Here is a 15,843-nt window from a genome sequence, read left to right on the forward strand (position 1 = left end):
TGTTGGGGGAGACAGGAGGCCCCCATACACATTAGACTGGTTTGGTCCACTTTAGTCTAATAAATATGTGGTACTTAAAATAGAAATTAATTAGATAAGAAAAGCTTTGCATGTTGCGTCAGTCTCCAAAAGGTAAGTTGGCAAAACAAGCAATATTGTAGATTTTCTGAAGAGTAATTGCTCAGTGGACAGCATTTAGCTAATGGGACAAGGCTCAGGATTATTGGAACAGAGAAGTGAGGTAGTCTCTATATGTAGTTACCTAGTTGTCTTTCATCCATAGGGTTATAAAACGATGAGGATGGGAATAAGCTGAACTCTTGGACACATATAGAAACTTTCTTTATTTCTCACAGTTTTGATTGCAATATGAGACTTAATTGAGTCAATGGATTGTAGAATATAAAAGAAGGAACAGTTAATATTTTTCATATTTTTTTGTATTTATGTCCTATATTTAGTTTTTGTTTAAATAGTCCTGTCCATCCTATGCCTTAAATTCAAATCTCTGTGTTTTAAATTAACCCCTTAACGTCCAATGACGGGCAGAGTCCATCATTGGACGCCTCCCCCCCGTTCGATGCAGTCTCCGGCGATGAGCCCGCACCTTTTCCGGCACATGACAGCTGATCCGATCAGCTGACATGTGCCCCTAACAGCTGTGGGTGTAATCGCGATTCACCCGCAGATGTTAACATGTTAAATGTTGCTGTCAAACTCTGACAGCAGCATTTAACAGGCACACGCAGGAAGCGCATCATTACCTCCTCCCATTGGCGCCTGTGTCACATGACTGCGGGTCGCCGATGGGTTGGCATGACAACCCGGGGTCAGCAGGAGACCCCTGGGGTTGTCATAGCTGGATATCTATGAGATCCGCCCAGTGGTCGACGCTCAGAGCTGGTGAGGTATTCTGCTACATGCAGGCGATCTGATCATCGCCAGCATGTAGCAGAGCCAATCAGGATATGGCAGCTTCTAGTCTTCCATGGAGACTATCGAAGCATGCCAAAAGTGAAAAAAAAATGTTTTTAAAAATATAAAAAAATATGAAAGTTCAAGTCACCCCCCTTGCAAAATCAAACAACTAAAAAAAAATCAAATATATACATATTTGGTATCGCCACATTCAGAATCGCCTGATCTATCAATATAAAAAAATAATTAATCCAATCGGTAAACAATGTAGCGAGAAAAAAAAACAATGCCACAATTACATTGTTTTGGTAGCTGCAACATTGCAATAAAATGCAACAACAGGCGATCAAAAGATGGTATCTGCACCAAAATGGTATAAATAAAAACATCAGATTGGCACTCAAAAAATAAGCCATCAACCGGCCCCAGATCCTAAAAATCTCAACTTTTTTTTTTTTTACAAAACTTGGAATTTTTTTCACCACTTAAGTAAAAAAGAACCTAGATATGTTTGGTGTTTGTGAACTCATAATTACCTGGAGAATCATAATGGCAGGTCAGTTTTAGAATTTAGTGAACATGGTAAAAAAAAGATCCAAAAAACAATTGTGGAATTGCACTTTTTTTTGCAATTTCACTGCATTCGGAATTTTTTTCCTTTTTTCCAGTACAAGATATGGTAAAATCAATGTGGCCATTCAAAAGTACAACTCGTCTCGCAAAAAATAAGCCCTCACATGGCCATATTGATGGAAAAATTAAAAAGTTATAGCCGTGGGAAGAAGGGGAGCAAAAATGGAAACGCAAAAATGAAAATACCCCTGGTCATTAAGTGGTTAACTGCGATTTTGCAAACATGAACTCCGAGCTGCGAGATAAATGGAGTAATAAACAATTTGATCTTATTAATTTTTCATATATTAATTTAGTATTCTAACATTCTGTTTGTTTTTAATATTTGCTCTAGTACTTTTATAGTGATTGTTAAAAAGTAGTCATGATATATTAATTGACTGAATATGTTACCCTGAGAACTTTCATGCAAGATAAAATACTTGATCCCAACAGTGTGCTGTATGTGGTATAGTATCGCACAACCAAGTGACTTAGTATATATATGTACTTACAAAAGCTTTGTATTAATCAGTTATTCAGTTTTTTTTCTTATGTATTCCAATGGACTGTTTCTTATATTCACTTTTTACACAATAGATGAATGGAAAGCCTATTCACTATCCGTTTCCTCATACGAGAATTAAACTGCTGAGGGACCCAAAGGATCATACGGTATCAGGTAAATTTTAAATAAAAAGTTAAAACAGTAGTAAATGGTTACAGCCCTACTTACCTTGCACTGTGTAGACTGTACGATATGATCAATACTTTCTGTAGAGTCCTTGTCATTTTGTATTGAAGGTGTTTTAATAGTTGGAAAACTAAAATGATGAAAGAGCAATTAACCTCCCTGGATCATTTTGGCAATAGGTGAAATCTATGTGTAGGTTTATTTCAGAAAACTATTACCACTTTATACTATATAAGACGGTTGTTATTATTCACTAACAAATTTCACCTAAAAATGTGTATTACATACTGTGGTCTTTGCACTTAACTCCTCTAGTTTGAGTATTGGATAGACCAAAGTAAAATTAATATGTGCCATATTTAAAAAAAAATATTGGGCCATATTTTAGGGACAAAATAAAGTGGTAAACAAATATCAGCTATGCTCTTGTGCTCAAAATATGAAAAAAACTGCCTAATATGTGTAGAGAGATGCAACAAATTTATCATATCTCTTGTGTAATACTTATAAACTTTATGCTATTTGCAGTATTTTTGCTGCTCAGTCTTTTTAAATATTTTTAAAGGTTGTCTGTCAGAACAAAGCCAGCACTGGCGCTCACTGCACCCTTGGTGTGGCCAAATACTTAAGTGCACATTCCCACCTACTTGTTTTCCCGCTATTGCCACTATCTTCTTTGATTGCCAGATCTGGCTTCATAGAGCCATAAAAGGGTGGAGATTAATGAAAAACAAGCAGGTGGGTAGGTGTTATCATTGGCTGATTGCACTAAATAGAATTAATAGTAAAGTGCAATTGCAATCCGTTGTCCACTGTGCAGAGATGTAGAAGTGCTGCTAGTGAGCACTGACGGAGCACACGGCGAGCGATTACTTGTATACACAGATTTGCCGCCTCTCAGTGTGAACAGTAGGTTGAGTTCCATGCTCTGTTACTGCACAAAGAGGAACAGTACAGAAATGAAAGAGATGCTCTGCTACTGAGCTGTGTCACTCGCACACAGAAACAAAAGAGCTGCTCTGCAACTGAGCTGTGTCACGCGCACAGAAACTAAAGAGCTGCTCTGCAACTGACCTGTGTCAGTGCCAGGCAGCAGCTGCCAAGGCAAACAGGATCATGGGGTGCATTAAAATAGGTCTGGATATACATGATGATAGCATTATATTGCCTGTGTACAAATCCCTGGTTAGATCTCACATGTGTACAGTTTTGGGCACCAGTGCTCAGGAAGGATGTAATAGAACTAGAGCAAGTACAAAGGAGGGCAACAAAATTAATAAAGGGGATGGGGGAGCTACAATACCCAGTAAGATTAGCAAAATTAGGATTATTTAGTCTAGAAAAAAGACAAGGGGCAATCTACTAACCATGTATAAGTATATAAGGGGATAATACAAATATCTCTCCGAGGATCTGTTTGTACCAAGGAAGGTGACGATCACAAGTGGGCATTCTCTGCACTGGAGGAGAGAAGGTTTTTCCACCAACATAGAAGAGGATTCTTTACTGTTAGGGCAGTGAGAATCTGGAATTCCTTGCACGAGGAGGTGGTGATGGCGAACTCAGTCAAGGGGTTCAAGAGAGGCCTGGATGTCTTTCTGGAGTGTAACAATATTGTATCTTACAGTTATTAGGTTCTTTAGAAAGATGTAGATCTGGAGATTTATTCTGACGGAATATAGGCTGAACTGGATGGACAAATGTCTTTTTTCGGCTTTACTAACTATGTTACTATGTCACTATGTTAATTTCTTTGTGTCACTTGAACACAGAAATGAAAGCTGCTCTGCAACTGAGCTGTTGTCACTCGCACACAGAAACTAAAGAGATGCTCTGCAACTGAGCTGTGTCACTCGCACACAGAAATGGAACAGATGCTCTGAGCTTATTACCCTGACTAGGGTTGTGCTTGCTTTTTAACTCTACTGTGCTAACCGCACACATGTAGGCATGTAGGAACCAGATGCTAAGCCAATGGCTAATTGCCCCCACTGATGCTAGCTGCCTGCCTACGTGTACAGTCCCAAGCTAGACAGACACACAACACTTGCAGACAGAGTGGTAGAGACTCCACTCACATAGCCGTTCATAAAATGATACTAGAGTACCCGCGTGCTCCGCTGGGGGCTTTTTATACATAAGGCTCTTCCCCAAACACTCCCAGTTGGGCAAGACATCGCACACAGGCCAATCCGGAGCTGTCACGTCACCAGAGCTGGAAACATCCGACCACCAATGGGAAGACGCCACATCACGGACATGCTCAGTAGGGTGATTTCTGGACTTAAATTCCAGAGCATCCGGTCGCCACATCTAGTCGCTGATTACCATAGGCTTGGCTGGAGAGCCGGCAGTAACCAAACGAACAGCACAAGACTGACCAAGATGCTGGGACCAACATCTATGCTCAGCTGCACCCGCAGCAGCTGAAGCTGAATGGGAGATCTCAGAGGCAGATAAGGCTTGGGATCTATCCCATACAGAGGGAGATTCCCGACGCCTAACAGGCAGGTGCACTTAAATGTTTGACCATGCAAAGGATGCAAAGGGTGCACTGATCACCTGTACTTGGCTTGAACACTCATGTGCTGACAGACTCCCTTTAAGTAGGTCACACACTGTTGTGGCACTACTTGTTCTCTGGTTCACCACTTTTCTTTGTTTACCCATCTTCAAAAATAAAATGTCTTTATATGTGACCTCTCCAGTCAATAACTGTCCACAACAGAAGCTCGCCAATAACCGTCATTCATATCATTGCACAATTGTTTCTATTATTTTATGCCATATTCTACTATTAAAGGAAAATATTTGAGGCTGCAAATTTCCTTTAAGTTATTAGGAGCAATTCTTCTTAATTGCACATTTTTGGATATGTTTTAAGGATATATTTTATGATAAGGTCTGCTTAGTATTTTATTAAAGATTTAAATTATATTAATTTATTTAATGCAGGGTTATCTAAGGAAGCACCTTGGTAAAATGTACAATCTTGGTTTTGACCTTTATTCTCGGTAGAAATGAACATGTACAAGTTATTTCTTTGACATTTACATGCAGGTCTAAATAGGAAGAAACACCTGGTGATTGTAGGAATATGAATATTTAAAATATGTTTTGATGTTCTGTTCCCTACCCAGGTATAATCCATAGTGAATATATTCAGCACCTGTTACTTTGTGACAGCAACATAAATAATTAGTTTGCTCAATTAGTATTATAGCCACAGCACTATGAAGACATGCAATATAATAATTCATATGACAACTGTGGCATATGACAATTTTGATCTTTTGTCTTTACATATGAGTGTTTTCCCTTTTCTAAGCTTTAAGAAGAACCTACCATCACAAATTCTAAACATGATTAATTAAAAAAAAATGTCTTCCTACCAATAGAGGACCCAACTTTGCTAAGTTAGATCTAAGCTTCCAGGTTTGCCTGATTCTGGTATGATCAGCACCTTCCCTAAAACCACCACTACATCATATGGCGTCAGGACACAAGAATGTTGACTTTAAAATGGATGCATTGATTTTGGGTGGATGTGTGGCAATGAATTTGCGGTCACTCCCCATTAAAGTCAATGGGAGATATAAGAACAGCCAAGTGAACTAGCTTATAGGGTCAAGGTGACATAAAAGTCTTTTATCATTGGACATACAGTATATTATGTTTGCCGGATATGGTGAATTCAGCATAAATTCTGTTTCATTGTTTAATCAATAGGAAATGGATTTGGAATGCGAATTGTTGGTGGGAAAGAGATTCCTGGAAGTCAAGGAGAGATTGGAGCCTACATTGCCAAGATTTTCCCTGGTGGAAGTGCTGAGCAGACAGGCAGACTCACCGAAGGTAAGAAATATTGGGAGGATAGTGAAATTGATCTATGGTATGATTTTTACTTAACTGCTTTATGATATACTTGGTTATGTTTTTTTAGATCTGCATAGAAGGTACTGTTTAATACTGTATTATAGTTTTAGACAGTACCTTGTATGCGGACAAACTCTAATACATGGAATATTATACTTCTAGACCAGTGGTTCTATGCCTTTCTCACCTTGAGAGCCACGTCAGAGTCAAGAGCCACATCCAGCTCCCGTCCCCCTCACAGTATTGACACCCAGAGCCCCCAATAACTGGTATAATGATATCCAAAGCTTTTCCACAGAAATCACGCTGAGGCTGTATAATAAAATCCAGGGGTTCCAACTTTACCCCCATTCTCACATCAAGCACTCCCATCACATTGTTGCATCTCTTTTGACAGGTAGTATCATCCTGTCTCCAGTTTACCATACTTCATTCATCTTTCCAACCCCATGGCCAGTATACGCACATCCAGATCTGCTTTTCTGTGCAGGACTAATTACAAAAGTCATCATCTGTAGATCTGTTCTTCATAGCTGTTTGCTAGATGTGGTGCAAACAGCTATGAAGAACAGATTAATTAAAGAACATCAAGGACCCATGGGCCACATGTGGCTCCCGTGGCCACTTTCCCGAGTCCCTGTTCTGGACAATACCTTGTAAGCAGCTAATACAGTACATTAGTGATATATAGCTTTTGCAAATACCTTGTTTTTTGTAAAATTTGTATAAGATTTCTGTTTTATTCCTTTATCTATTTTCTCCTTAAATGCTTTTGTCATTTTACAGTCATCAATGTTGCCTATTAACCCCTTAATCCCATATGACGTACTATCCCGTCGAGGTGGGGCGGGCCTTAATTCCCACCGACGGGATAGTACATCTTATGCAATCGGCCACGCTCACGGGGGGAGCGCGGCCGATCGCAGCCGGGTGTCAGCTGACTATCGCAGCTGACATCCGGCACTATGTGCCAGGAGAGGTCACGGACCGCCCCGGCACATTAACCCCCAGCACACTGTGATCAAACATGATCGCAGTGTTCCGGCTGTATAGTGAAGCATCGCGCAGGGAGGGGGCTCCCTGCGGGCTTCCCTGAGACCCCCGGAGCAACGCGATGTGATCGCATTGCTCCGAGCGTCTCTTACCTCCTATCCCTGCAGGCCCCGGATCCAAAATGGCTGTGGGGCTGCATCCGGGTCCTGCAGGGATTACTTCCGGGTCCAGTGCAGGCGCTGGTAAGCCTGCAGCGCTGCCAGTCAGATCGCTGATCTGGCAGAGTGCTGTGCAAACTGTCAGATCAGCGATCTGTGATGTCCCTCCCTGGGACAAAGTAAAAAAGTTAAAAAAAAAGTCCACATGTGTAAAAAAAAAAAAAAATTCCTAAATAAAAAATATATATATATTATTCCCATAAATACATTTCTTTATCTAAATAAAAAAAACAATAAAAGTACACATATTTAGTATCGCCGAGTCCATAATGACCCAACCTATAAAACTGACCCACTAGTTAACCCCTTCAGTGAACACCGTAAGAAAAAAAAACGAGCCAAAAAACAACGCTTTATTATCATACCGCTGAACAAAAAGTGGAATAACACGCGATCAAAAAGATGGATATAAATAACCATGGTACCGCTGAAAACATCATCTTGTCCCGCAAAAAACAAGCTGCCATACAGCATCATAAGCAAAAAAATTAAAAAGTCATAGTCCTCAGAATAAAGCGATGCCAAAATAATTATTTTTTCTATAAAATAGCTTTTATCGTATAAAAGCGCCAAAACATAAAAAAATATATAAATGAGATATCACTGTAATCGTACTGACCCGTCAAATATAAAACTGCTTTATCAATTTTATCAAACGTGCAACGGTATAAACGCCTCCCCCCTGAAATTCATGAATAGCTGGTTTTTGGTCATTCTGCCTCACAAAAATCGAAATAAAAGCGATCAAAAGATGTCATGTGCCCGAAAATGTTACCAATAAAAACGTCAGCTCGTCCCACAAAAAACAAGAACTCACATGACTGTGGACCAAAATATGGAAAAATTATAGGTCTCAAAATGTGGAGACGCATTATAGGTCTCAAAATGTGGAGACGCAAAATAGGTCTCAAAAACTTTTTTGCTATAAAAACCGTCTTTTAGTGTGTGACAGCTGCCAATCATAAAAATCCAATATAAAAAAATGCTATAAAAGTAAATCAAACCCCCCTTCATCGCCCCCTTAGTTAGGGAAAAATAATAAAATTAAAAAAATGTATTTATTTCCATTTTCCCATTAGGATTAGGGCTAGCGTTAGGGTTAGGGCTAGGGTTAGGGTTAGGGTTAGGGCTGGGGTTAGGGCTGGGGCTAGGGTTAGGGCTAGGGTTAGGGTTAGGGCTAAGGTTAGGGCTAGGGTTAGGGTTAGGGCTAGGTTTAGGGTTAGGGCTAGGGTTAGGGTTAGGGTTGGGTCTAGGGTTGGAGCTAAAGTTAGGGTTAGGGTTGGGGCTAAAGTTAGGGTTAGGGTTGGGGCTAAAGTTAGGGTTAGGGTTTGGATTACATTTACGGTTGGGATTAGGGTTAGGGGTGTGTCAAAGTTAGGGGTGTGGTTAGGGTTACCATTGGGATTAGGGTTAGGGGTGTGTTTGGATTAGGGTTTCAGGTAGAATTGGGGAGTTTCCACTGTTCAGGCACATCAGGGGCTCTCCAAACGCGACATGGCGTCCGATCTCAATTCCAGCCAATTCTGCGTTGAAAAAGTAAAACAGTCCTACTTACCTTCCGAGCTCTCCCGTGCGCCCAAACAGGGGTTTACCCCAACATATGGGGTATCAGCGTACTCGGGACAAATTGAACAAACTCTTTGGGGTCCAAGTTCTCTTGTTATCCTTGGGAAAATAAAAATTTGGGGGGCTAAAAATCATTTTTGTGAGAAAAAAAAAGAATTTTTATTTTCACGGCTCTGCGTTGTAAACTGTAGTGAAACACTTTGGGGTTCAAAGTTCTCACAACATATCTAGATAAGTTCCTTGGGAGGTCTAGTTTCCAATATGGGGTCACTTGTTGGGGGTTTCTACTGTTTGGGTACATCAGGGGCTCTACAAATGCAACGTGATGCCTGCAGACCAATCCATCTAAGTCTGCATTCCAAATGGCGCTCCTTCCCTTCCGAGCTCTTCCATGCACCCAAACAGTGGTTCCCCCCCACATATGGGGTATCAGCGTACTCAGGACAAATTGGACAACAACGTTTGGGGTCCAATTTCTCCTGTTACCCTTGGGAAAATACAAAACTGGTTGCTAATAAATCATTTTTGTGAAAAAAAAGAAGAATTTTTATTTTCACGGCTCTGCTTTATAAACTGTAGTGAAACACTTGGGGGTTCAAAGCTCTCAAAACACATCTAGATAAGTTCCTTAGGGGGTCTACTTTCCAAAATGGTGTCACTTGTGGGTGTTTTAATGTTTAGGCACATCAGGGGCTCTCCAAACGCTACATGGTGTCCCATCTCAATTCCAGTCAATTTTGCATTGAAAAGTCAAACGGCGCTCCTTCTCTTCCGAGCTCTGCCATGCACCCAAACAGTCGTTTACCCCCACATATGGGGTATCAGCGTACTCAGGACAAATTGCAGAACAACTTTTGAGGTCCAATTTCTTCTCTTACCCTTGGGAAAATTAAAAATTGGGGGCGAAAATATCATTTTTGTGAAAAAATATGATTTTTTATTTTTACGGCTCTGCATTATAAACTTCTGTGAAGCACTTGGTGGGTCAAAGTGCTCACCACACATCTAGATAAGTTCCTTAGGGGGTCTACTTTCCAAAACGGTGTCACTTGTGGGGGGTTTCAATGTTTACGCACATCAGGGGCTCTCCAAACACAACATGGCGTCCCATCTCAATTCCAGTCAATTTTGCACTGATAAGTCAAATGGCGCTCCTTTCCTTCCGAGCTCTGCCATGCACCCAAACAGTGGTTTACCCCCACATATGGGTATCAGTGTACTCAGGACAAATTGTACAACAACTTTTGGGGTCCATTTTCTCCTGTTACCCTTGGTAAAATAAAACAAATTGGAGCTGAAATAAATTTTGTGTGAAAAAAAGTTAAATGTTCATTTTTATTTAAACATTCCAAAAATTCCTGTGAAACACTTGAAGGGTTAACAAACTTCTTGAATGTGGTTTTGAGCACCTTGAGGGGTGCAGTTTTTAGAATGGTGTCACACTTGGGTATTTTCTATCATATAGACCCCTCAAAATGACTTCAAATGAGATGTGGTCCCTAAACAAAAATGGTGTTGTAAAAATGAGAAATTGCTGGTCAACTTTTAACCCTTATAACTCCCTAACAAAAAAATTTTGGTTCCAAAATTGTGCTGAGACATGTAGACATGTGGGAAATGTTACTTATTAAGTATTTTGCGTGACATATCTCTGTGATTTAAGGGCATAAAAATTCAAAGTTGGAAAATTGCGAAATTTGCAAAATTTTCACCAAATTTCCATTTTTTTCACAAATAAATGCAAGTTATATCGAAGAAATTTTATGACTATCATGAAGTACAATATGTCCCGAGAAAATAGTGTCAGAATCGCCATGATCCGTTGAAGCGTTCCAGAGTTATAACCTCATAAAGAGACAGTGGCCAGAATTGTAAAAATTGTCCCGGTCATTAACGTGCAAACCACCCTCGGGGCTTAAGGGGTTAATTAATGATGAGAAATAGATTATTGAAATGTATCCAACTTAACCAAGTGACAGCAATATATAGAGATGAAGAACAAGTCGATACAAAACTTGTAATAGATTTTTGAGGGCATTAATTTGTCTCGATTTCCTTCTTAGGTCACTCTTACGTATAGAAGAAAATAAGTCTAGGACTCTGCTGCCTCATATGAGCTGTAATGTTCATGTTGTTCAGTCTTGTATAGTGATATAATATCACAAAAGTCATCCTCCTTTTCTTATACGATTCCTTGGGCAATCGATATTGAGAAAATGCGCACGTTTACTCAAATTTATTATTTATTCTCTTATCTATTTAAATTATTAAGGATGGTTTTTAAATTTTGATTTCTTTTTTTTTTTTTTATAGTTTATTGCTCACTTGCAAGAAGGACTGTAGAATCTGTGATGTGCGTGAATGAAGGAATCGAGTATGACTCATTACCTCCTGACATTTCTACTTGTTTGGCAGCATTCATTGCTCACTTCAAAAATAATAATAGAGCTTGAAATGCATGTCATGCGTTACTAAAATAATTTAATCAGATCACAGCCTGATTTCATATCCAAGCCTCCTGTGTTCATGTTTGAGGGTTTAGTTTTTGTGTAAGATCTTGTAGTCTATTAATTGCTGTTGCAAAATGGGATAGATTAAAATAACTTCTGTCTAATAATAGAAATTATCAGTGTATGAAAGGAGAAACCATTCATAAAAAATTGGTAATGTCAGCTGAATTTGATCATTTGCGAGTATAATATTGTCAAGTCCAAGTCTATCTCTGGATCCTTTAGTATAATGTTGCCCATTGCACCAAAATTTGTATTTTAGTCATGCAAATTAGGCTCACAGGTGCACTGGTGGGCATATCTGTGCATTTGCAGTCCTCAGTTCCTCTTTGCTTCCCCTTGCTGGCTCCACTCACTGCTTCTTGATTGACAGGTGATGTTACGGAGCAGAGCCTCTGTCTCCACTATGACAGCACTGGCAGAAGAAGTAAAGAGCCAAAAGATGGCATATGCACCAGTGCATGTGAGCAAAATACTGTACATAAATGTCAAGAAGGTATGACTAGCTGGATGTGGCATAGTAATAAGATGTACAAGAAATTAACTGCAAGGGATGCCATCAGAAAATCATATGTAGTTTTATTATGATCTTAGCATATAGCTCCGATATGTATAATGGTCTATACTTGAGTCATCTGTGGACCTTTGCTACGTTCTGTCTGTGTCAGGAAGCTTACCCTGCAGTGCTGACTAGAGTTGAGCGACTTTTACTTTTTTCGGATCTAGTTGGGTTTCGCGAAACCCGACTTTGTTAAAAGTCGGGTCGGGTGAAATCGGCCGATTATTGCGAAAAGTTGGGGGCCGACTGAAAAACGAAACCCAATGCAAGTCAATGGGGAATCAAAGTCGGCAGTGAGTGGAGGACAGGAAAACACCTGCAGTGCCCATTTTAATGCCAAAAACATCAATTCTTATTACTAAACCTTGTCAATCTTAATTTACTTTATAATAATAGTTAGGCATTGAAAACTGGGGGTCATTTGGCTAAAGTTGTGGGGGGTAGGGCTGGCTCAAGATTTTCAAAGGCCTAGGAAACGCCGAATACGTCACAGTGGTGGAACAGGGAGAGGTAAGTATTTCAACTTTGCAAGTGCTGTGATCCTGAGCAAGCATTGGGGGCCCACTCGTTGGCATTGGCACTGGCACAGGGCCCCTCATAGTATAGCGGTGTGTTTGACGGTGGGTGGCGCCTTCCACCGGCAGAGACACTTTTGCGTACTATGAGGGGCCCTGTGCCAGTGATGTCGCCAACGAGTATGCCCCCCCACCTGATGAAGGAACCTGCACTTTCATCTGCACCTTCCTCTTTGTCCGCGTGTAAGGTGGTATAGTATGCGGGAAGGGGAACTTGACTTTCAGCAGGGTCAGATTCTGGCTGTGTAGAGTGCAAGGGGAATGTAGTGGTCTGGGTCAATGTACCAGCAGACTCATCTAGCAGTGGATGGGCAATGGGCAGGATGAGGAGGAAACACAGTTAGTAGGCCCAAATAATAAAGTAGGCTAAATGCAGTTCAAAAGTGGTAACAGGACTAAACAGGTGGCATTGCTTTGTTCAGCAGAGGACAACTGTAAGGAGTGGCTGACACAGTAAGTAGGCCCAAAAAAGTAAGTAGGCTAAATGCAGTTCAAAATTGGTAACAGGACTAACCAGGCGGCATTGCTTTGTTCAGCGGAGGACAACTGTAAGGAGTGGCTGACACAGTGAATAGGCCAAAATAAGTAAGTAGGCTAAATGCAGTTCAAAATTGGTAATGGGACTAACCAGGCGGCATTGCTTTGTTCAGCGGAGGACAACTGTAAGGAGTGGCTGACACAGTGAATAGGCCAAAATAAGTAAGTAGGCTAAATGCAGTTCAAAATTGGTAACAGGACTAACCAGGCGGCATTGCTTTGTTCAGCGGAGGACAACTGTAAGGAGTGGCTGACACAGTGAGTAGGCCCAAATAAGTAAGTAGGCTAAATGCAGTTCAAAATTGGTAACAGGACTAACCAGGCGGCATTGCTTTGTTCAGCGGAGGACAACTGTAAGGAGTGGCTGACACAGTGAATAGGCCAAAATAAGTAAGTAGGCTAAATGCAGTTCAAAATTGGTAACAGGACTAACCCGGCGGCATTGCTTTGTTCAGAGGAGGACAACTGTAAGGAGTGGCTGACACAGTGAGTAGGCCCAAATACGTAAGTAGGCTAAATGCAGTTCAAAATTGGTAACAGGACTAACCAGGCGGCATTGCTTTGTTCAGCGGAGGACAACTGTAAGGAGTGGCTGACACAGTGAGTAGGTCCAAATAAGTAAGTAGGCTAAATTCAGTTCAAAATTGGTAACAGGACTAACCTGGCGGCATTGCTTTGTTCAGCGGAGGACAACTGTAATGAGTGGCTGACACAGTGAGTAGGCCCAAATAAGTAAGTAGGCTAAATGCAGTTCAACATTGGTAACAGGACTAACCAGGCGGCATTGCTTTGTTCAGCGGAGGACAACTGTAAGGAGAGGCTGACACAGTGAGTAGGCCCAAATAAGTTAGTAGGCTAAATGTCTGCCAAAAATTTTTTCCTAAATAAACAGGTGGCATAGCTAGGTACAGGTGTGGGCTCCTCTGCTGAGTAGCAGACAGTGGTAGTAGGCACAAAGTATTAACTGGTCTAAATGGAGGCCAGGGCCCCTGTATATTTTAACTATCATCTATCATTTCAACAAATTTGTATTGGCAGTGCCATTGAAGGATTTAACAGCACAGACTACACAGTGGTGGAGCAGGGAGAGGTAAGTATTGCAAGTGTTAGAGCACTGTTCAAGCTGGGGGGGAACACTCTCATGGGCGGCGGTACTGGCACAGGGCCCCTCATATTACGACGGTGTGTCTGACGTTGGTTGTGCACCACCACCATCAGAGACACTTCATTGTACTATGAGGGACCCTGTGCCAGTGCCGTCGCCCAAGAGTGGGCACACCCACCTGTCCAGGCAAACGGCACTTGCACAGGTACTTGCGCCAGGTGGTGACCACGGCCCTGTGGGGGGAGTCAGCCCATTTAGAGAGGTATAAAATTGGCCTATGGTGGACATTCAGCAGCTGCAAATGGAGGAATTGAAGCAGTCAGTAAGAGGAGGCCAAAAGCAAGACATTTTTCAGGCAAGCTACGTGTCAGCAGGGGAAGGTGGGGCCAAATAATTTGAAATCCATGATTGGTTCATTTTAATGAAGGTTAGATCATCGACATTTCGGGTAGCCAGACGTGTCCTTTTTTCGATCAGTATTGAACCAGCAGCACTGAAGACTCTTTCGGATAGCACACTAGCAGTAGGGTAAACGAGCTCCTGTAATGCATATTCTGCCAATTCAGGCCAGGTGTCTATTTTAGATGCCCAGTAATCAAAGGGGAATGACCTGTGAGGGAGAACATCGATAAGGGAGGAAAAGTAGTTCGTAACCATACTGGAAAAATGCTGTCTCCTGTCACTTTGAATCGATGCAGCAGTACCTGTCGTGTCAGCGGTCATTGCAAAATCACTCCACAACCTGGTCATAAAACCCCTCTGTCCAACACCACTGCAGATTTGTGCACCTCTAACACCTCTGCCATGTTGCCCCTATGGCTCATGTGAGAACCTTCACCGCTGCTGTGTGCTGGGAATGCCTGAACCAAATGGTCTACAAGAGCTGCTTGTTTGGTAGCCAATATTTGCTCAAGGTTCTCATGTGGCATGATATTTTGTAATTTTCCTTTATATCATGGATCCAGGAGACAGGCCAACCAGTACTCGTCATCGGTCATCATTTTCATAATGCGGGGGTCCCTTTTTAGGATACGCAAGGCATACTCAGCCATGTGGGCCAATGTTACAGGTATCAATTCACTGCTTGTGCTGGGTTGAGGAGCACTTTCTGGCAAATCAACATCACTTGTGTCCCGCAAAAACCCTGTACCTGACCGTGCAACGCCACCAGTTTCTATTGCCCCCTGAGAAGCATCCTCCTCCCATAAATATTCATCCCAATAATCATCCACCTCCTCTTCGTCCGCCACCTCGTCCAGGAGAGTTCCCTGAGCAAACAATGGCTGACTGTCATCAAGGCTTCCCTCCTCCTAGGCTGCAGATGCCTGCTCCTTAATGTGCATCAAACTTTGCATCAGCAGACGCATTAGTGTGATGCTCATGCTTATGATGGTGTCGTCTGCACTTACCAGCCGTGTGCATTCCTCAAAACACTGAAGGACTTGACAGAGGTCTTGTAGCTTTGACCACTGCACACCAGACAACTCCATGTCTGCCATCCAAGTGCCTTCCCGTGTATGTGTATCCTCCCACAAATAAATTACAGCACGCCTCTGTTCGCACAGCCTCTCAAGCATGTGCAGTGTGGAGTTCCACCTTGTTGCAATGTCGATTATTAGGTGGTGCTGGGGAAGATTCAGCGATCGCTGATGGTTCAGCATATGGCTGGAGTGTACGGGC

At 41.7% G+C, this 15,843-nt stretch overlaps 1 protein-coding gene across 8 annotated transcripts in view; it reads left to right on the forward strand.

Annotated features, from left to right (window-relative positions):
• Positions 1 to 15,843, forward strand: part of PCLO (piccolo presynaptic cytomatrix protein) — a 732,405-nt gene that overhangs the window by 578,184 nt on the left and 138,378 nt on the right. For all 8 annotated transcript variants that reach the window (XM_077264661.1, XM_077264660.1, XM_077264664.1 and 5 more), the window contains 2 exons: positions 2,131 to 2,212; positions 5,954 to 6,079. In XM_077264661.1, coding sequence (XP_077120776.1) covers positions 2,131 to 2,212; positions 5,954 to 6,079 — 208 coding nt within the window. The remainder of the gene's footprint in view (positions 1 to 2,130; positions 2,213 to 5,953; positions 6,080 to 15,843) is intronic.

The sequence above is a fragment of the Ranitomeya variabilis genome, chromosome 5, assembly GCF_051348905.1.
Source record: "Ranitomeya variabilis isolate aRanVar5 chromosome 5, aRanVar5.hap1, whole genome shotgun sequence".
Lineage (NCBI taxonomy): Eukaryota > Metazoa > Chordata > Amphibia > Anura > Dendrobatidae > Ranitomeya > Ranitomeya variabilis.